The sequence below is a fragment of the Carassius auratus genome, unplaced genomic scaffold, assembly GCF_003368295.1.
Source record: "Carassius auratus strain Wakin unplaced genomic scaffold, ASM336829v1 scaf_tig00030241, whole genome shotgun sequence".
In the NCBI taxonomy this organism is placed as follows: domain Eukaryota; kingdom Metazoa; phylum Chordata; class Actinopteri; order Cypriniformes; family Cyprinidae; genus Carassius; species Carassius auratus.
In genome coordinates, this window is record NW_020525838.1 from 1 (window position 1) to 23,358 (window position 23,358).

General features: G+C 36.6%; 1 protein-coding gene across 1 annotated transcript; it reads right to left on the minus strand.

Annotated features, from left to right (window-relative positions):
* Positions 1-2,574: 2,574 nt before the first annotated feature.
* Positions 2,575-23,051, minus strand: LOC113080100 (uncharacterized). The gene is made up of 2 exons (XM_026252322.1): positions 22,951-23,051; positions 2,575-5,288 (listed from the first exon to the last, which is right to left on the minus strand). The coding sequence occupies exon 2, from the start codon at positions 5,245-5,247 to the stop codon at positions 4,210-4,212; it is 1,038 nt and encodes a 345-aa protein (XP_026108107.1). The 5' UTR covers positions 5,248-5,288; positions 22,951-23,051; the 3' UTR covers positions 2,575-4,209.
* Positions 23,052-23,358: the final 307 nt, after the last annotated feature.

A 23,358-nucleotide genomic window follows, 5' to 3' on the forward strand; every position in this document is an offset into this window, starting at 1 on the left:
TGCATTGTTGTTCTCATCCAAAGACGTGCAACTGCTATTAGCTGACAAACTTCCCTCTCACCTTCGACGTTGTTGTTGTCCTTCGCACTTACGTTAGGTCTGCGGAAAAAAACGGTCTATTTTTGGGTAGTTTTTGTGTCGTGACTAACTTTTCCACCTTCTCTTTTCTCTTTAAGGCCCCACTTTTATGTTTATATTTGTCCATCTTTAATTATCACGTAGATAGCCGCTATAGTAACCTCTCACATTGTTTACTTTCTTTTTCTTTTTGCCGCGACGTAAATAAATGATGGCGTAGTAGTCTACGGCAGCTGCGGAGTGCAAAAAAAAAATATAAACGCAAACAAGAAATGACGGAGAAATTAGACATTAGGAGAAAGAAATTACTACACATGATATGCATTAAATAATAAATTTATTGCGGACAAATTAAAAAATGTATTAAAAGCTGGGCCGCCCCCCCTATTTTTTTTTGTAAACGTAAAAAGTAAAAAAAAAAAATCATAAATTTAGGACTGAAGCGTCCATTATTTTATCAGACCAGCCATAGAGATAGGAAACTTTGTATAATGAAAATGCTCCTTAACGGTTTCATCCATTTGGGAACATAAGGTTTAATGTCATTGAAATTCATTGGGTCACTTTTTGTTTTTTGCAAAAGCTACTTTTTTGAAAATTAATATTTTTTTCACCCAAACCAGCACAAACCCACCCAACAGATAATTCTAAAGATTTCATTGGTCAATCAGCACTGATTATGGACTCAATATTGAAATAAATATCACTAAACCTAAAGTTAACCCTATTCTAGTATTACTGTTCAGATTCATCCAAAGTCCTTTTTATTGATGGGTGTTGAGTTGATCAATTAACTGCAGAGAACAAATTTGTGCTTAACCAGTTTGGGGGGGAAATCATGCAGTTTGTTCAAAGCTGGTTGCCAGATTGTAATGCCAACCAGAGCAGGGGAAGATTGAATCACACTACATACGTTATCAGGTGTGGGGCTACTTTTTGGCTATAACTCTTGAACAGAATTACTTATTTTCATAAGCTTTGGTACACCCAAGGAAAGGTTCACCTTGAGAATACCAAAAGATTGGGTGGGGGCTTGGCCATTTGTTTGTGCCAATATGGTGCTAAAACTCTGGGACTGTTGCCAAAATTTACCACCACCAAATTCAGTTGATTATCAATATTTGCCAAAATTTGGTGGGCATTTTTGACTTTCAGGTGCGAACTGATAAAATATGTAGATTATGTGTTACATGTACATTTGAAATTGAGACAAAGCATACTTGATGGGCCATTCAAACAGCGTTCCTCATTATCATTCCAATTATTTTATATTTCTCAATGTAAAAAATAAGGCCGTACAGTAAACGCTCAATTATTGATTCTTGCGGCTTTGTTTTTAATCCGTCCAGACTTGGCATTTCTCCAAATTCACATGCCCAGACCAGAAAAAGGCAGGAAATACAGGCCAACAAGAGCCCTATGGGCAACGTCAAAGAACAGCAGTCCTCCATGACAGATGGTTGAAATGGTGCACAGCTTAACAATGCCCCACCCATTCTATTAACATAAAAGAAAGCTTTTGTTATAACATACCAATTCCTGGCTGGAATTTGTCCAATGGTATGAGAGATTTTCAACAGTTTGCTGTTCAAGCCAAACAGATTAGAGTTACTGAAATGTTGAAACTGTGCGAGGAGACCAGGACTTTTTAAAACATATAACCTTGATGGTAAGATCTACATTGGTTGGTTTGGTTTGTGAAAAGAATGGTGGTGGCAACTTATGTTTTAGGGATGCTTCTCTTTTGCGTTGGGTGGGAAGACTTGAAAAGGGTTGGGCAAAGCGCGAGAAAAATCCTGGTGCAGCTTTCCATAAAAGCACTAGCAAAGCAGCAAAGTTGGAGTTGGAACATTACTGCAAAGACAGATTACAGAAAAATCAAAAGTATTGCATAAATTGAATTGTCTTTGAGTTTTAATGGTTTTCTCTCTTTTTTTTTCTGGCCATCGAGTGCCAAAAACATTACACATTTTGGTTGAAGAAAATGGATTAAATATTTATAGATATTTATATGGGTTGGATTATTTAATGCTTAAGAAATGCTGTACGGCACATTAAACAGTCCCTAAAACCCCTTTTAATTATAGGAAGCAACATTAATATGGCAAACACAGTGTTCAATAAAAAATTAAATATACTTACAGTAATTATCACAATAAGCAATTCATCTGCTAAATAACATCTGGCGAGTTTATTAGCCAAACAGTAAGTAATTTACAGTTACCAAGCAACATGGCATAATAATATAAATTTGAATTAGTGCAGTTTGCTGATGTTTATATAAGCTAATTCTAAACAGCTTTGAACATGGCTTATTCCGGTGAGATTTTAGAACAGTATCCCAATTCTGAAATGGAATTGAATTGCTCTCAAGATCACTGTCCACGCCTCAACAGCTAACAGAGACGTCTTTGAGAAAAATTTCTTTGCTCACCAATAATCTTACTTGTTCATTTTAAAAAAGGAAACTCTGAGACTCCAGTAATCCACACCAAACACTTCTCAAACATATTTTAATCCACAACGTGATAACAGTAACTAAAGATACAACACTGACATTTACAGCTTTTGAGTGTCACGGATTCAACTGGATGAAAATAAAAATTGATTAACAGGAAAACAAAATCGGCTTGTATTTTGTGTGTGGACAAAAGTTTTTTTTTTTTTTTTTTCCTCAAATGGAACCCATATGCTGGTTAACTCTAAACTTAAATGTATATAAATAAAAAATTTAATGATAAATAGACTGCTGCATTGCCATAATCTACATTAGTTTGATTTTTTTTGTTTTAAATTTATGAACCAAAGGCCTTAAGGCTTGTTGAACGCTTACTTAAATCTCACATATGTGTACCTCTTGTGCACAAAAAGCAAGCATCCATCCTGTTGTGCCTTAAAATGATTGCTCTATGCACATGTATCACCATCAACAAATGGAACCTGGTGAGGCAGAACACTGACCTTAGTAAAACATCTTGGGGAGATTTAGCAAACAACCTAATTTAAGTTTTTCTTTTCCAATTTGCTTCCTTCAGAAATCGCTGCATCAAAACCACCCTTTTGAAGATCAGTTTGTAATTTTCAGAATTTAGTTAAATGTGTAGAAGGCGATCAAGATTGCCACGTCAAGGCGCCACAAATCGTTAAACAAAAACAAGGACTGAACAACTAATGGATGCATGGAATGAGCAATATACATAATTAACTGCAGGACTGATGAGGACAACATTTTCTTGTTCAAGTGTTTGAGGTACGTTCAACCAATGGACAAGCAAGTCCACTGCTTGACGGGATTCTGAGAACTCTGAAAACTAAGAATTTTTTTTTGCAATTCTTTGTGGTCATGGTACCAACAAAACTGTAAAATCATGAAAAACTAGGATTGGCACATTAAAAGAAACAGAGGAATTTATGAAAAGTGGAGTGCAGAAGGAAACAAGTACATCGAGAAGGAAAGCGTACGAAGATTCAGTTATATTCAACTCATCTCAAAGAATAAGGCCATTTATTTTGCCCTGAAATTAAATTAATGTGTAAAAAGTGCCCCCAATTTGAACATGTTAGAGTCTAAACAAAAGTGTCATATGCAGTCTATGCCAGCAGACTAACATATTACAAAACTGGTGATGTCAAAAAACCTGGGTGACATAGACATCAGCAGGATCCAAGGACGAAGAAAGCCATAAATACCAACTTAGGTTAGGCTATCATTGTCTTTTCAAGCAGTAGCATGTAATAAATCACTCTACAATTTCAGTCTGTTCCCATGATCCAGTAAGACAGCAGTCCATGCCCATTTTTCCAACAAAAGGAGCATTCTGGGAACTGCATAGTCATAAATAAGGTTTTGCTCATCAGTCCAATCCTTCAGAAGTTAGATAAAAATACACAAAATAAAAGGTAGGTTGGGATGTGTTGAGGAAACAAAATACTGTGAGAGCAGAAAAAAGTATCCCATCTTTGGATTATGATGTCAGTAACTACTTGACAACAATGGAAAATTTGGAGGTAACTGCAATGCTCCCAATCCAGAGATAACCTTGGGTTTGTTTCCAGAAAATGCAACTCTGTGAAACAAGAAAAAAAAAAAAAAAAAAAAAGGAAACGAAACAAAAAATCTGCAGCAAGGGTCTATACAGAGTCAACAAGGGGATGGATCTGTATCACAGGCGACAAGTTAACTTGCAAGATTTTCTGTGCCTTTCTCCTCACCTCCTCATCCGTGACTGAATCATCTACTTTTATAACCTTCCATTCAAGACCATTGCCATTAAATCTAGAAACGTCTTGGCCATTGGTGAGTGCTGACTGGGACCAGTTATAGCTTTGGAAACGGAGTCGCCTCACTGAACCACTGTCCAGACCACTGGTCATCACATCAGGTTTACCTGATACAGTTTCCATCTTTTTATAAATGCTACCATCTTTAAGACCGAACCCATTCTGACAGACGACTGGGGCAGAGTCTCCAATCAGGGCATCTTCTACTTTGAACGGACACGACAAAACATGTTTGTTATCCAAGGCAACTACATTTGAGTTCTGACTGCCATTTTCGGTTGGTGAGTGAGGAATTCCGGAGAGATCCGGTGGCCTTCCCAGAGCAAAACTTGGGGCACTTTTTGAATCTGCACCAAAGTGAATTTGCAACCTTGCAGTGTGGCCTCCGGTCAACCCTTTTATGTTTGTTAGCTTGAGGCACTGCTGTGCTTGAACAGAATGTTTATTTAGCATTGTCGATGCAACATTCTGCTTAAGAGTGTCCACCGAGAGATTGGTAAGCAGGATCTTGGGTTGGTTTTGGAGAATAGTCTTTGCTGCTCTACTTAGCATCGCATAATTCACATCCTTGGTCTTGCTCAAAACTTTCCGCCCTTTCTTCTTGGAAGGTTTCGACACTCTCTGAACCTTGCTGCCAATCCTGGAAGTAATTGGCTCTGTGGTGCAAGACGTGTATCCATACACATCTTTGCTCCTCAAAATCACAGGCTTGGCTCCCTCCTTCCTCAGCTCTTGAAGAAAGGACACCATTTGTCTCTCGGTGTCCGACAGGTCCCTGGCCATGGGGTTAAAGACCCTAAGGGCCTCTTCGAGGGCAGTTTGTCCAGCTGGGGCAAATCTGGCCCAGGAATGGACTACTCTCCCCATGCCCTGCTCTTCACAATTCATGGTGCACCTTCACAGCTGGTATGCATAAGGACTTCAGGTGTCTGTGAATACGAAAAGGATATTAGTTTGAAGTTTTTCAATGGACGCATGAACTACAGTTTATCATTTTTACTATGAACAGCAGTGTAAACTCTGCAACACTAGTTCCAAATGGATTAGCAGAAATATGACTTGGCATCCCAACTTCAGTTGATCAAAAAACAGGTGGTCCTATCCCAAACACACAACATTGGTTGAGCTAGCAGTCCAACTGCGTTATCCATTACTCGTTAGTCTGAAAATTCTGCTGATAGTTAAGATTATATCTTCCTGGATGTAGACCTAGATTTAAACTACTCACTCTACATTATCCCAGTCAGTCTTGACTGATGCTGTTCGGCAAAATGTTTTTTATTTATTATTGTTTGCTTTAGGACAAATACTCTGTATTGCTCCAATGCTGCGATTTTCTGCAGGATCGAAAATCTGATATTGTGTATACACACCATGTTATTGTTAAGCCCCACGAAAGGCACATTATAAAGCACCATAAAGTTTTTGTGCACTGTATTTAAAGTGTTCTGAGACCGTTCCATAGTTTAATGTGAGGTTCAGGTGAATATTTAAGTTGCTGTATTCAATTTCATATAAACTATTCTCTCCGCTGCAGCTGTCGGTAATCCTCCACTCAGCATTCAAACTGCACGTTGCGTTCGGTTATGATAATCAAGACGATGAAACTCTCTCTAAAATGGTACAAAGTTCATATTATAATTGTTCTGTAAATAAAGATCAATGGTTTTGCATTAAAGGACATATTGAAAAATAACAGTTTTTAAATAGTTCTTTAAAAGTGCTCTTGAACTATAGGCCTAATACTTCACTAAATAAAGTATACTTCGCAAAGTAAAAAAGCTTGTAGCACTTGTATTCCATACAATCAAATTTGCATAACTGTCCCAAGAACATTTTGTGGTTGAGAAAATGACTTTAACTGTGAACTGGGCATTGACAGGAGTTCAAGTAGTGTAAAGTAATAGCCTTATACTATATACATATCTTCTTATCTATCATCTCCAAATGCTTAGTAATTTTTAGAATTTCTTTTTTTGAACAAGCATACACAATAAATGTTAGAAATTAAAAAAAAAGAGCCATAAGATGGATCCATGTTCAAATTCAATCAAACTGAACTATTTTGAGATCTGATAGTGTTTGAAAATTCCACATTGTTGAATGTTTTATTGCAAAATATTTGGCACTATGCCCATCGTAAAATACTGATATGCACTGATGCATCAAGAACAAAGTGTTCTGTAAAGCAAATTCCACATTTAGCAATTCAAGCATTCATGATTTTCTTTAAGGCTGTGTCTGAATGTTTGAATCACCTTACCAGAACTTTTTTTTCTCACTTCTGCTGACTGTGGGACATCGGAAGACGTGGAGGCGGATGTTGTAGTTCATGCACAAAATGAGAAAAAACCTTGGAGGATTTTGAAATGAGCCAAGAGGAGACTGGTTTCCTTCTCAAATTTAAGGAAACTTTGTTTCCTTTGCTCCTACATTTCCCAGAGGTGTGCGTGCGACGCATACATATTCAATCTTCCACTTGCACATCTTTGGTGTCCCGCAGTCAGCAGATGTTAGAAAAAAAAGTATTTATTATATTTGAAATTTGGATATTTATCTTATAAAAATGCATGGATTCACTACAGCCGGAGGCGTGTGAGGGATGTTTTAATACAGATGCGTTTTAATCCTTTATTTCACGTCTCCTGAACAGTTGACAACAAACACTTGTCTTGGAAGAGCAAGGACAATTTTTTATATAACTCCGATTGGATTATTTTGAAAGAAAAAAAGTCACATACACCTGGGATGCTTTGAGGGTGAGTGGAAGATGATGATTAGTGTATGATTTTTCATTCTCAGGTGAAAAGGCTGATATATTCTTTGTGCATATTATAGTTCAATACAAGTCAAAAGTTTGGACACTTTTCCATTCTTGTGTCCAAACATTTGACAGGTAATTATATATATATATATATATATATATATATATATATATATATATATATATATATATATATATATATATATATATATATATATATATATATATATATATATATATATATATATATATATATATATTCAATTCAAGTTTTTTTGTATAGCGCTTTTTACAATACAAATCGATACAAAGCAGCTTGTTTATTATATATATATATATATATATATATATATATATATATATATATAGACACACACACACACATACACATACATACATACACACACACACACTCCCCCTAAAGGATTATTAGAAACACTAATACTGTGTTTGACCCCCTTTCTCCTTCAGAACGGCCTTAATTCTAGGTGGCATTGATTCAACAAGGTGCTGAAAGCATTCTTTAGAAATGTTGGCCCATATTGATAGGATAGCATCTTGCAGTTGATGGAGATTTGTGGGATGCACATCCAGGGCACGAAGCTCCCGTTCCACCACATCCCAAAGATCCTCTATTGGGTTGAGATCTGGTGACTGTGGGGGCCATTTTAGTACAGTGAACTCATGGTCATGTTCAAGAAACCAATTTGAAATGATTCGAGCTTTGTGATATGGTCCATTATGCTGCTGGAAGTAACCATCAGAGGATGGGTACATGGTGGGATGGACATGGTCAGAAACAATGCTCAGGTAGGCCGTGGCATTTAAATGATGCCCAATTGGCACTAAGAGGCCTAAAATGTGCCAAGAAAACATCCCCCACACCATTACACCACCACCACCACCAGCAGCCTGCAGAGTGGTAACAAGGCATGATGGATCCATGTTCTCATTCTGTTTACGCCAAATTCTGACTCTACCATCTGAATGTCTCAACAGAAATCGAGACTCATCAGACCAGGAAACATTTTCCAGTCTTCAACTGTCCAATTTTGGTGAGCTCGTGCAAATTATAGCCTCAGCTTGAATCAGTCGGCCCATTCTCCTCTGACCTCTAGCATCAACCAGGCATTTTCGCCCACAGGACTGCCGCATACTGAATGTTTTTCCCTTTTCACACCATTCTTTGTAAACCCTAGAAATGGTTGCCCGTGGAAATCCAAGTAACTGAGCAGATTGTGAAATACTCAGACCGGCCCGTCTGGCACCAACAACGCCACGCTCAAAATTGCTTAAATCACCTTTCTTTCCCATTCTGACATTCAGTTTGGAGTTCAGGAGATTTTTTTTTTATTTTTACTTTATTTATTTGAACAGGGACACTGTAAAATATACATTAACCTTAAAAATTTACCAGGACCACACCCCTAAATGCATTGAAGCAACTGCAATGTGATTGGTTGATTAGATAATTGCATTAATGAGAAATTGAACAGGTGTTCCTAATAATCATTTAGGTGTGTTATATATATATATATATACAGTATTGTTCAAAATAATAGCAGTACAATGTGACTAACCAGAACAATCAAGGTTTTTAGTATATTTTTTATTGCTACGTGGCAAACAAGTTACCAGTAGGTTCAGTAGATTGTCAGAAAACAAACAAGACCCAGCATTCATGATATGCACGCTCTTAAGGCTGTGCAATTGGGCAATTAGTTGAAAGGGGTGTGTTCAAAAAAATAGCAGTGTCTACCTTTGACTGTACAAACTCAAAACTATTTTGTACAAACATTTTTTTTTTCTGGGATTTAGCAATCCTGTGAATCACTAAACTAATATTTAGTTGTATGACCACAGTTTTTTAAAACTGCTTGACATCTGTGTGGCATGGAGTCAACCAACTTGTGGCACCTCTCAGCTGTTATTCCACTCCATGATTCTTTAACAACATTCCACAATTCATTCACATTTCTTGGTTTTGCTTCAGAAACAGCATTTTTGATATCACCCCACAAGTTCTCAATTGGATTAAGGTCTGGAGATTGGGCTGGCCACTCCATAACATTAATTTTGTTGGTTTGGAACCAAGACTTTGCCCGTTTACTAGTGTGTTTTGGGTCATTGTCTTGTTGAAACAACCATTTCAAGGGCATGTCCTCTTCAGCATAGGGCAACATGACCTCTTCAAGTATTTTAACATATGCAAACTGATCCATGATCCCTGGTATGCGATAAATAGGCCCAACACCATAGTAGGAGAAACATGCCCATATCATGATGCTTGCACCTCCATGCTTCACTGTCTTCACTGTGTACTGTGGCTTGAATTCAGAGTTTGGGGGTCGTCTCACAAACTGCCTGTGGCCCTTGGACCCAAAAAGAACAATTTTACTCTCATCAGTCCACAAAATGTCCCTCCATTTCTCTTTAGGCCAGTTGATGTGTTCTTTGGCAAATTGTAACCTCTTCTGCACATGCCTTTTTTTTAACAGAGGGACTTTGCGGGGGATTCTTGAAAATAGATTAGCTTCACACAGACGTCTTCTAACTGTCACAGTACTTACAGGTAACTCCAGACTGTCTTTGATCATCCTGGAGGTGATCATTGGCTGAGCCTTTGCCATTCTGGTTATTCTTCTATCCATTTTGATGGTTGTCTTCCGTTTTCTTCCACGTCTCTCTGGTTTTGCTCTCCATTTTAAGGCATTGGAGATCATTTTAGCTGAACAGCCTATCATTTTTTGCACCTCTTTATAGGTTTTCCCCTCTCTAATCAACTTTTTAATCAAAGTACGCTGTTCTTCTGAACAATGTCTTGAACGACCCATTTTCCTCAGCTTTCAAATGCATGTTCAACAAGTGTTGGCTTCATCCTTAAATAGGGGCCACCTGATTCACACCTGTTTCTTCACAAAATTGATGACCTCAGTGATTGAATGCCACACTGCTATTTTTTTGAACACACCCCTTTCAACTAATTCAACTAACTGCCCAATTGCACAGCCTTAAGAGCGTGCATATCATGAATGCTGGGTCTCATTTGTTTTCTGAGAATCTACTGAACCTACTGGTAACTTGTTTGCCACGTAGCAATAAAAAATATACGAAAAAACTTGATTATTCTGGTTAGTCACATTGTACTGCTATTATTTTGAACAATACTGTATATATATATATATATATATATATATATATATATATATATATATATATATATATATATATATATATATATATATATATATATATATATATATATATATATATATATATATATAGAATACAGTATATGCATAAATAGAATAAATATACATAATTTTTTGCAATGATCACTCAGATGTGGTGATCCAACACTTGACGTGTCGTGACAGAGTAATGGAGGCAGGGCATTTAACAATTTAACAATAAACGTTATTAACCAAAATGGGTCATCAGTGCGCTGAACAGTAAACTTGATTCATGGATTTGCACTATATACCTCTGTAAATAAATACAATATACGTCTCGCACATATAAAATTCACGTCTCGCACATTTTACAAGAGACCTCCTTACTGAAGTCAAAGTGTTGACTGGTGTAACTCTCGTGAACGGGCCAGTGGATCTACACCAAATTTTTTTAAACAACAGTGATATGATATTTAAACATTTCCGATATTTCGATATACATTACCAGTGTTTCCCATACGTTGATTTATTTGTAGCGTTTGACTTTGTTGAATAAACATGAGCCCTGCACGTTTCAAAATCAAAATGCATCGTGAGTTTTTTACATTAATGTATATCTGAAGGGAACCGACTGTCTTCAGAAATGTTTGGATGGCATTTCCATTTTATCTGATAAAGAATTGTTCACGAGCTGAGCTGATTTGATTACAGCCGTTACTGGAGAAACCGTTAGTTCTACCGCTCTCACAGTGCCTCCTTGTTGGCGGAGTTTTTTTTTTTTTTTTGGAAAAGAAATTATAGAAAGTTCTATTTCTGCTGGTGCTTGTTATGATTTTTGCGTCTTTTAGTTTTAAATGCTTATACACTGCTGACTTGTTTGTTGCATTATAGAGTGCGTGCCTCTCACTCTACACTGGTTGGTATTTGATTGCATTACGTCACTGTTCAGTAGGGTTGAATAATGAAACCCATACCTATGGAACCGGTATAAACCAAACGGAATGAGAAAGCAGATATCTCAGAAAATCTAGCCCTTAACTCATAGGAACGCATTAGGGCTGGGACAACGTGTCGAGGTCATCGATGACGTCGACGCAAAATATGCGCATCGATTCGTCGACCTGTTTTTATTTCTCTAAAAACAGCGCTGAATGTACGCGATGGCCGGATCAACATTCTGTCCAACGTTATATAACCAATCCAGGGGTTTTTCTGCATTGATCTTTTTTCTTTTTGGCGGCTGTCAAAGCCTTATTTGATTGGTGAGTGAATGACTGCTGCACCTGACAGGGCGAGAGAGAGAGCCCCGGCTGTGCGCGTGCACTCACAGTCTTCAAACAACACGAGCACTTCTTGCTCTGTCTCTCCCTTGTGCATATTAATCAAAATCATTAAACACAATAGAAAAAGGGCGAAACACCAAAGTTTCATGCGCGCTCGTTCACTCACAGTCTTCAAACTACACGAGCGCTGTCTTGCTGTCTCTCTCTCTCTCTCCCTCGTGCATATTAACCAAAATTATTAGACACAATAGAAAAAGGGGCGGAACACCAAAGTTTCACGTGGAGCATTCAGAGATTTTTTTTCTCCATGCTGGCTCCCACTGTTAATAATTTTTTTTTTTTTTTTGGAAAAGCACTCTCTGTATTAGCTTAAAGCCCTCAAGTTTACATTGGTTACTGTATTCTTTCAATTGCTCTAAACAAGTATTTTGGGTGACCTTTTTTATTGAATACTAGACATCAAACTAGGCCCTATGTGTTCAGTAAGCTTGTTTCAGTAAGCTTTGTGTTTTCAAGGCTTCAAGGTTTTATTGAATGCTATCTCTATAAAAGTGCAAAGTAATGCATTCTTAGTCAGTCTTTTATTTTGTAATTTTAAGAGCAATAAACATATATTGCAATATTAAGGAATTCATGTTTTTTTCATTCACATATGTAAATCAACATGTATAAATTGTTAGTAGTCAATTAATGGGGAGATAATTGAAATCGAATCGGTCTGGAAAAATTAATCGTTAGATTAATCGATGCATCGAAAAAAATAATCGCTAGATTAATCGTTTAAAAAATAATCGTTTATCCCAGCCCTAGAACGCATACTTTAATTATATTTAAATATACTTAATTTTATTATACTCACTTCATACATACACTACTGTGCAAAAGTCTTAGGCACGTTAGTATTTCCACCCAAAAGAATGGTGTCCAGCCAGTTATTTATATCTTTTGCTGTAGTGTGTCAGTAGAAAATATCAGTTTACATTTAGTTTGTTTCACTTTCATCTGTTTCTTCATGTAATCACAGACAGATTTGATGATGGTGAGATCAGATCTCCATGTGGAGCACCGGCTGTTGACTGCTTGTGCATTCAAAAATCTCACTAGATTATTATTAAAATTAATGACAAAATGAATCTTTGGAAATGTAAACTGGTATTCCCTACTGACACACCACATCAAAAGATATAAATAACTCTTAAAACCCTTTTTGGGGTGAAAATACTAATGTGCCTAAGACTTTTGCACAGTACTGTACTTTACAAATGACATGGTTGCTACTTTATAATGAATGACCATAAAGTAATCCACAGAACTGATTAAAGACAGTGACAGACAGCACTACTTTAAACTAAATACCACACTGAATTTATTTTTATTTGATATAAAAAATACATGAAATCAGTCCTGGAGAAATCAGATACCATGAAAAATGAGATTCCTGCAACCATTTTTCGGATACTATGTCTAGCCCCCCCCAAATATACAAAATATTTCCCAACTGTATAAACTATCTTAGTCATACATTCCACTGCATAGTTTTTCAATTATAAAACACATCTTAGACATGATTTGAGCACTAGAAAAATACAATAAGAATAATTTGAGCAATAAAAATAAATAAGAAAAATAAAAAAAGACTTAACTATGTATGCCAATTACAGTACATGCTGAGATTGCTAGAAATCGAGCATTTACACTGATTTCTGCTCATATAGTCAATTATCATGTGTTGACATGATGGTAATCATACAAATGTGCCAGATTGCTAAGTTACACCTCCATCAGATGACAGGTGCGTCACAGCGCACGTCACAAGAGAGCGCCAGAATTCAAACAAACTATATTCCGCTTATCTTAGTTTTTTTTTTTTTGTGTGGATAGTCTCATTGTGTTTGTGACACTGTATGATACAAAACCATGCTGTTTTTTACTACCAAGATGCAGTTGTCTGAGTGCGAGTTATTCCATAATGGACACAAACAATACTGTCGCTGAAGAACTGAAATGTAAACAAAGGAATTATCAACCATATTACAATGTTATTGCTTCGTTGGACAAAACGTGCTCTATGTCGTTCAGTGGACCCTTACCTTTCTAGCTTAACTGGGATTTACAGCTGGATTGTGTTTATGACTCGTTATTATGATGAATCTGGTATGGACTGCATTTTTATTCTTCATGTTCTGATGTGTACTGCTTACACAAATTTAGCATATACATTCTTTATAAGCTTTTCATCTGTCGTGATCTGTCGCAGATGTTTGAGGCTTAGATAATTATAAAGATGTTTGTCATGATTAATTTTGTCCCGTTTCATTTAATCTATTCTTAAACATTCGACATGTGCAAACAGAGGTCAGTGCATGGGTATCCAGTTGTGGGTTAACAGGTTAAACTTTTTTAATAATTAATGTACATTAGTTTAAATTTTTACAACTTATGTTTTAGACAATGTTAGTTGCACTATTTTAGTGTCAATGTATGTTACCATGATGGTGTTTTGTATTTGTGTTGCTTATATTGCATGTACTTCTGCTTGTGGAAAAGTTACTTTTGGTGAGCTTTGAGTCATCCTGTGGCTTTTTTATTACCACTTTTGTTTTTGAGTGGTTGTCAGTATATTATAACACTGTGTCTACACTGGACACCACTGATGCCTTGTACTAACAAATAAAACAAATGTACAAATGATTTGCAATGTCCACTTTGTCATGTCTGGTGCAGACATGGTGTCAGGTACAAAAACAGATTTTAGTACTTCAGTAGGTTAGTATATTACACCAGTTAATGAAAAACAGGTTTTTACTGTAAATTTAAGTTCACCTAGGTAACATCTAAAATATTACATCTGTATTTTTTACAGTTAATTTCTGGCCACCACAGCTTCCACCATTTTGAGCACCACTTGGCAAGGCTCAATCGATAAACAACGCATTATGGGGGTAACACTGAAGCTGATCTTTTACCCATAGTGTGTGCATTGATTCAGTGCATTGATCATTGTTGATGCCTGTCATGAGAAATCCCCTGAAACATTGAAAGGATACTACAACAAAGATATCACTTTCATCTTTGGACAACTGATGGCAAACCAATATATTTTCACAAATATATGAGTGGTCTCAAGGAAAGACAGATGTTGGTCCACACACTCAGTCGACCTATCTCTGTTTAGGCTTCTTGAGAGCAAAATCAATGAAATTTTTAGCAGAGAAAAACAATTTAGATGACATTTTCAGAGAATGTGCCTTTAATACAAGTACACTTTTTCTTACAGCAACTGGCAGATTTTTTATTTGTTTCGACCATAAACAACTTAAAAAAGTGAAAAGATCTGCCAGTGCAGTAAGGTAAAACACACCAGATTATTGATGATTCAAATCAATAAAGGCTAAGTAATGATTTTGGGAAATGATACTCATTTAAATGTAAAAAAAATTATAAAAAAAAAAAAAATTATAATTTTTTTTATATATAAAAACACCACCTACATCACTCAAATTACTTCAATATCATAGCAATAAAGAAAAAAAGAAATCAACAACTTGGCGTCACCTGGCCACTAGGATGGCAAAACCATGACCAACAGTACTCATATATTGCTTTTCCATTACCGGTAACAGCTCAACTCGATTCGACTCGCTTTTTGCTCCGTTTTCCATTGCAGATAGTACCTCCACAATAGTACCTGGTCATCATAGCAATGCTGCAGTAAACTGCCGTGACATAATCTTCTACGCGACACACACCCGCTACCCACACACATAGGACAATGGAGGAAATCGAGTGTATGGATGAAACACCTCCTGACCATGGCGTATTCTTCTGAGTTAGCATAATAGTAAAGGGTATATCACGCAATCTCTGTCCAAACTATTTAAAAATTGGTGGGGTTATTCAGGATACTCTGTCCGGCGTGTGCAATGATGACGCAGTGAATAGTGATTATTCTCTCTGACCAATCTGCAGTCTGGATTGTTTTCATGTCAGATTTTAGGTATCGCCTTAGCTCGCCAGAGGTGATACGAAAAAAGTATCTGGAAGCAGGTGCAGGTACAACTTTTACACAGTGGAAAACCAAACAAAGGTGAGTCAAGTCGAGCTGGTACTGTGTAGGGGAAAAGCACCAAAAGAAAAGATTGATTCATCTTTTTGTTTCATTCTTGGATTGAATGGGCCTTACAAGACTTATGGAGACACCCGATTCTGAAGACTAGGGCTGCACAATGTGTCGTTTAAGCATCGATATCGCGATGTAAGAATCCACGATAGTCACATCGCAGGATGTGCGATGTAGGCTGTCGTAGTTTATCCGTTATTCATTAACTGTATGGGCCAGCTGCTCCCCGGCCCTTGACGAATGTGATTTGCGGAGAGAACGCGAGAGAAAGCGCGTGCAAGAGAGAGAGCGAGAGACAGAGAGAGAGCGCTTCAAACAACATGAGCGCTGTCTTGCTCTCTCTCCCTCGCGCATATTAATCAATTGACACGATGGTGTCGATGTTTAAATCATTTAAAATGAAAATGTAAATCTGCTCACCCCATGTTTGTTTGTTCAAAAAAAATTGGATTAGATTTCATATCGCAATAAATCGCAGAAAAATTTTATATCGCAATGTAATTTTTTCTCAATATCGTGCAGCCCTACTGAAGAGACCCTGAATCATGACAACCATCATCAAAAGAAGATGCCATTAATGTAGAACCCGATATTAAGAGTTCAAATGCAGAGCAATCAGATTTGTTTGAGGAGTTCACTCATTCAAAATGGACGACCACACAAAAACAAAGTGGAACTGAAGAGCAACTATGATATCCAAAGTCCTACTCACATTGCAACCAACTAGGGATGTAACGATTAACTGCAAACCGTTCGAAAATCTACAAAATAATGTCACGATTCAAATCGATTGAGATGCCAAACAAATCACAATACAATTAGAGTAGGAGTTTATATGAATGTATCTCTGAAGGGAACTGACTGTCTTTATATATATATATATATATATATATATATATATATATAAAAAAAAAAAAAAAAGTTTACTTGGTATTTTCTTTTAATCTTGCCTCTGAACAATTCATATTAAACTAGTGTTCATAACCGCAATGCTGCTTTGTTTACACCGGTAACCCAGGAAAAAAACACTGCATCATTGCTGTTCATAAGCACCACCTGCTGTCAGAGAGTGAATCTGCATCTCATTCAGCTTGTATGCGGTTTCGTGCAGATATGTTTTATGTATAATAGTTTTAAAAAAACTTCCATTTTAAATGGAAAGAGCACAGACAAATCCTTAGTTTGTGCATATTAAGATATTTAATTTTATTTGTATATATAACTTGTTTGACTTAGGGTTTGTATTAAAATTAAAACTTTAGTCTTGTTGCATTTCAATTTTACAAAGAAACATGCAGCAATAGCAGAATCACATACTCACAATGGCCAAACATTTACATCTACATAAAATCTATTTCTTGCCTTAAAACAGAAGTGAAACCACTGTATTTGCAAATGTGGCGCAGAAACAACTTACGTAATAAAATGTAATGATTTTGCGATAAAGTGCTTTAACATACATTGAGCGTACATGTACCTCTTAGAATCTGCAGAGACATCTATTTGTTATGAATGAATGTAAGGACTGAAAATATCATTTTAATATTTTTGTACAAAATAATTGTAACAATACTACGTTGCACACTTGCACTTCGTTGCTAAACTTATATTGCACACTAATAGATGTTGTGGTAATATATGCATGCTTACAGGATTAAATGTTTCCTGTGCATTTACATTGCAAAGACAGGGGAAGTCATGGCCTAGTGTTTAGAGAGTTTGACTCCTAACCTTAAGGTTGTGGGTTTGAGTCTCAGGCTGACAATACCACAACTGAGGTGCCATTGAGCAAGGCACCGAACCCTAAACTTCTCCCCGGGCGCCGCAGCATAAATGGCTGCCCACTGGTCCGGGTGTGTGTTCATGGTGTGTGTGTTCACTGCTGTGTGTGTGCACTTTGGATGGGTTAAATGCAGGGCATGAATTCTGAGTATAGGTCACCATACTTTGCTGTATGTCTCGTCACTTTATTTGATGTGTTTTCATCATTTTAGAGTATTTATCATCTGTAACGTCTAGAAAATGTAGTTTTAAGAAAATAATCAGATGTTAAGAGCCGCTCACACTTAATGCACTCCTGCATTATGAAAAATTGAAGTGCAGCACATGGCAAGTTTAAAGGATTTTTATTCATCCGATTTATAAGTAGTGACAGATTTTTCGTATAGTGTGGCACACTGAGGGACTTGTTCAGAAAAGAATAAAGTTGAGTCTTACTTTGGCCACAACTTTCTCTGTTTATGCTAATGGAATGATTTTTGGTGACAAATCTTATTTTGACCCATATTTTGGGAAAATACTTTGAAATTTTTCCAAAAACTCAATGGTACACTGTGGGCAAATTCCCTACCCTTTCGTTATGTTCATGGATGAAAACGTCCTCTAAATTTAACTGCTGTAAAAATGTATCAGATAAATATTTTTCAAAAATTTATTTGCATAAATTTATTAATCAACCTCAGTCCTGATCAAAACTACCAAATGTTAAAAAAAAATCCAAGATTTTAATTCTTTAATTACAAAGTTCATAAATATTGGGCATGTCAAAGATTAGTAACAAGATTGGCTTTGATGCATTGTTAGTTTTTGTGCAGCATTAGATTTTAATTTTTTCTCTCTCATTTGTTGTTAGTGGCTGTTTTTACCCCATTGACTTCCATTATAACAACATTTTTTTATTGCAAAGCCATGACACCATATAATCATGCATTCTTGATTGTTTGTGGTTTTCCCTTTTGGGAAGAGGTAAAATTTGTTATTTTTACAGTTGATCACTAGGTGGGACCATTAACCCTTTAGATAGGCCTGTGCAAAAAAAAAAGGCTTAGTTTCTGGCTTGTATATGGAGTATAACAGCAAATTATAGTGTTTGTGTGTGTGTGAGATTCTTGATTGTTGGTGGTTTTCCCTGTTGGGAAGAGGTAACATTGGTTATTTTTTACAGTTGTTCACTAGGTGTGACCATAAACCCTTTAGATAGGCCTGTTTAAAAAAGGCTTAGTTTCTGTCTTGTATATAGAGTTACAACAGCAAATTATAGTGTGTGTGTGTGTGTTAGAGAGAGAGAGAGAGAGAGAGAGAGAGAGAGAGAGAAAGAGAGAGAAAGAGTGTGTGAGAGAGACCTTTGTGCACATACCTTGATGTATCTGAAAAAAATCAAAATATGCACCTCAGCTCTCAGAACTACACGGAGTAAACTAAAAAAAGTAGTGTGTTTATGCTCCTGCTACCTTCTGATGGTGACAAGAACGGATGGCCTATGTGTGAAATGCTCATCTTTCTTGATGGTAAAGCCAGTTTAAAACCTTAAAATCCTGTAAAAAAATCTACTTTGCATCAAATTTATGAACAATGTATTCTGAACCAAAATGCAATACCTACTTCAAATAAGCTGCAGCTCGCTGGAGGGGTCAAGCTGCATAATCATTTCTAAAACTCCAGTACAAGTCAAGCCCTTTCTCGTGTTGCTTGCTTCTCTTCTCACCATTAAATGACCAGCACAATGGCATGCAAGTGTTTAAATCCACGTACTTTGCTTTTGTTTAGTCTATACTCATCACCACCATTAAAAGGCAGCAGGTGCATAAATACACTTTTGTTTACTCCATGTAGTTCTGAGAGCTGAGGTGTACATTTTGATTTTCTCAAATACATCAAGGTAAGTGCGCAAAGGTCTCTTTCACACACTCTCTCGCTCTCTCTCACACACATACACACACAATATAATATGCTGTTATACTCCATATAGCTTCATATACAATTCAGAAAGTAAGATTTTTTTGCACAGGCCTATCTAAAGGGTTAATGGTCCCACCTAGTGATCAACTGTAAAAAATAACAAATGTTACCCCTTCCCAACAGGGAAAACCACCAACAATCAAGAATCTCACACACACAAACACTATAATTTGGTGTTATACTCCATATACTCCATATAACGCCATACACAAGCCAGAAACTAAGCCTTTTTTTTTTTGCACAGGCCTATCTAAAGGGTTAATGGTCACACCTAGTGATAAACTGTAAAAATAACAAATTTAACCTCTTCTCAAAAGGGAAAACCACAATCAAGAATGCATGATTATATGGTGTCATGGCTTTGCAATCAAAAAATGTCATCATAGTGGAAGTCAATGGGGCAAAAACAGCCACCAACAACAAATGAGGGAGAAAAAATTTAAATCTAATGCTGCCCAAAAACTAAAAATGCATCAAAGCCAATGTTGCTACTAATGTTTGACATGCCCAAGACTGTTATAAAAAGTAAATAAAAAATCCAGCCACAATAAGTCTTATATTGAAAATAAGTAATTTTGTGTGTTTTTTTCCCCCAAATCAGTGACATCATTTATGAACTTGGCAATTAAAGAGTTAAAATCTTGGATTAAAAAAAAAAAAACATTTGGTAGTTTTGATCAGGACTGAAATTGATTAAAAGATTTATGCACAAAAAATGAAAAAAAAAAAAAAAACGAATCTGATTTTTACAGCAGTTTAATTGAGTGGATGTTTTTATCCCGAACATAACGAAAGGGTAGTGAATTTGAGCAATGCACAAGGGTTAAACAGTCCTTGATGAATTGTTCACAGCAAGATTAATTACATTTAGAAAATAGACAAAAATGTTTTTATTTCAGGTTAATTTATGTGAAATTTCATTTCATGCCAATCACTGTTATGTAAAGAGTCCATATTTTACCCACCCCCCAAATTCATAACAACAGTCCTTTGTCTTAAAAATGACATTGAGCTGCCATGTTGCTTTTCTAAACACTAAGCAACTTGCAAATGGCAACATAGCAAACGTTTACATTGTGACAATATACAATCATAAAGATAGAACACAATAACAAATAATGTGTGAATTAGAGCTGCACGATAAATCGCATGCGTTTATCATGCGCATCTCGTCAGTAAAGCTGGTTCTGTGATTAGTAGTAAATCTTCAGCACATGCTTTCAGATGGAGCGGCATTTACTACGAAGAACCGTAGTTCACTGACAAACTACACAATATCGCATTCATTACCAGTGATGTATCGCTAATACAGAACTGGCTTTACTGACTAGGGCTGTCACTTTCAGTTCGATAATCGATTGCACAATCGATCAGACCAACAAAAAAATTTTTCAAAATGAAAATATGGAATCGATTTTAACCAAATATGTACACTATTATTTTTAAAAGAATTAAACAATAAAAAAATATAGATGTAACAAAACTCACAAACAAGCAGAAAAAGAAAATAAAGAATTTCGAAAGTGCAGTATGCGTTGCGAAAGCTAGACAAAAAAAATACCAGAAATTTGAAACGTCTATAAGACCCAGTGACCTCGAAAGCAACCTCTTATGGGCCTTTCACACAGGACGCGGAATGCCGCTGGGTTCAGCGTTTCCCTTCCGATACAATGCAATTTGCGCTGCGCTATGGCGTATGCGGAGTTTTAAAAACTTTTAGCGGGAGCTCTTTCATAGTCTGCTATTCATCCTTTCGGTCAGCAGCAAACATGTATCTGTACTGCTGTAAGAAGCGAGCGATAGCGCTAGTCCTGCTGATGAGAATTAAGAGAGAAGCAAAGAAGAAGAGGCTGTGGGTACGACCTCAAACTTGTATTGTACAGCTCAGGAAATTCTGACACACACAGTACTAGCCGTTCATTCATTTTGATTTCCGTGCTTGTTTGGATCCCCTGATTCTATTGGTCACACTGGTAATCGTCACGAAGCGCAGCGGCAAAAGTTGAACTATTTTGAACTTTGACCATGGCGTGCGCGCAAGCATGCAAATTATGTGCAATATAAGAAATATTGCTGACTTGTGCGTTTCCAGTGCTCTCTTTAAGTTCATCCGTTATTTGACGTTGAAAAAACAAACGTCTTTTTTTAGACAAGTGACAGCCCTATTACTGACGAGATGCGCATGATAAACTAGAGGCGCTCCGATCACGATCGGCCGATCGTTAATGCGAATCTCGTCAGTAAAGCCGGTTTTCTAATCAGCGGTAAATTCCATCAGGTGCGTGATTTCACATAGAGCAGCTGTTACTACACAGAGCCGTTGTTAACTGAGAAGATGCGCCAAAAAACGCTGAAAATGAAGTGGATTTGCGCATCTTCTCTATTAACAACGGCTCTGTGTAGTAACAGCTGCTCTGTGTGAAATCACGCACCTGATGGAATTAACCGCTGATTAGAAAACCGGCTTTACTGAGGAGATGCGCATAACGATCGGCCGATCGTGATCGGAGCACCCCTATGATAAACGCATGCGATTCATCGTGCAGTCCTAGTGTGAATAGTCTCTTAAAAAGACATGAAAGAGCACTTTATGACATTTACAATTTAGAGTAGTAGGTGTTTTTCAAAAATTTGCGGAATATTATTCTGAATAAGTATAACGCATAATTTTAACATGTTCTTTAACAAACATCTTGATATGATAGTTAATACTGGAAGCTAATTCCATCCAAAAACATAAATTATTGCAAATTTCTAGTTTGTATACAAAATGTATTTTATTTAGTTTAAATGTAATACGCCGTCCAAGTAAAGTTCAGCCAATTCTGACAATTTTACGCAGTCTAACTGAAAAATAGGCATGTCTTTTGTTTTGATGATTATTTGTAATGAAATCTTTACTTTATACCCATGTTTGTATTTTAAATTCACAACAAACACATGAATACAGACACCTCTTTTTAGTAGCTAGATCGCGCGCGCAGCGCCCCTTAACTGCGATACTTCACGAGGTTTGACGTAACCAAGCGCATACGAAAATACAGATCCGGTCTTTACACGCTATATTAATCTTCCTTAGCAAACAAAGCGTTAAATAGATCGAATGATATGTAAGAAGCCAACTGATACGGCGAAATAAGAGATTTGTAGCAGTAAACGTCAATAATTTCGAATTATATTCAATAACATTTCAAATGGCGATCCAACACAATACAATAGAGCAACATTCAGCTGGCGAAAAGGAGAGATAAACATTCGTCTGATACTTAGAGGTTGAACAATACCTCGCAACTGGACCAGATGAAAACGATTCAAAAACAACAGACGTTTTTCTGCCCCACTTTGGGTGTCTACTTGAGAAAAAACTAATACGCAAAAAGCCAGGCTAAAATGTAGTTGAGCATAAGCCATATACGGAGACTTTATGACGAGCCTGCTTTAAGTAAATGTCATACAGCTGTAACACGCGCTTCCTCCTCAAAATAAATACATAATTTTTAAATAACGTCTTACCTTTAACCGAGTCCCTTATGAGAGCATTGAAATGAGAGCTGCTGAGCTCCCTGCCATGAAACAAAAATGGCTCTCAAAGCCTCAGAGGGCGAGAGTCTCGGAGTGGCTGACTGGAAGAAGGGGCGGAGCTATCGCGAAAATAGCTAGCTGAGGTTAAAAATTGTTTATTTAGTGCAAAAGCATAATTTCATTTTGTTGTGGGCAATGGTTCAGAAATATGTATGTAACATGGAAGGAAAAACTGACCACGGATCATTAAATTATTAAACATTTAATGTTTAATATCAATAGTAATGCAGTCAAGAATCGTCATACAAAACTTGGTATAAATATAACAAATGTACATATATATATGTTTAATAAAAGTATTACAAAAGGGTGATTACGTTCCTACAGGATTTGCAGATT

What these genes read in the sequence shown, in the direction of transcription:
- LOC113080100 (XM_026252322.1), bottom strand. Translation starts at nt 5,247, where the DNA reads ATGAATTGTGAAGAGCAGGGCATGGGGAGAGTAGTCCATTCCTGGGCC.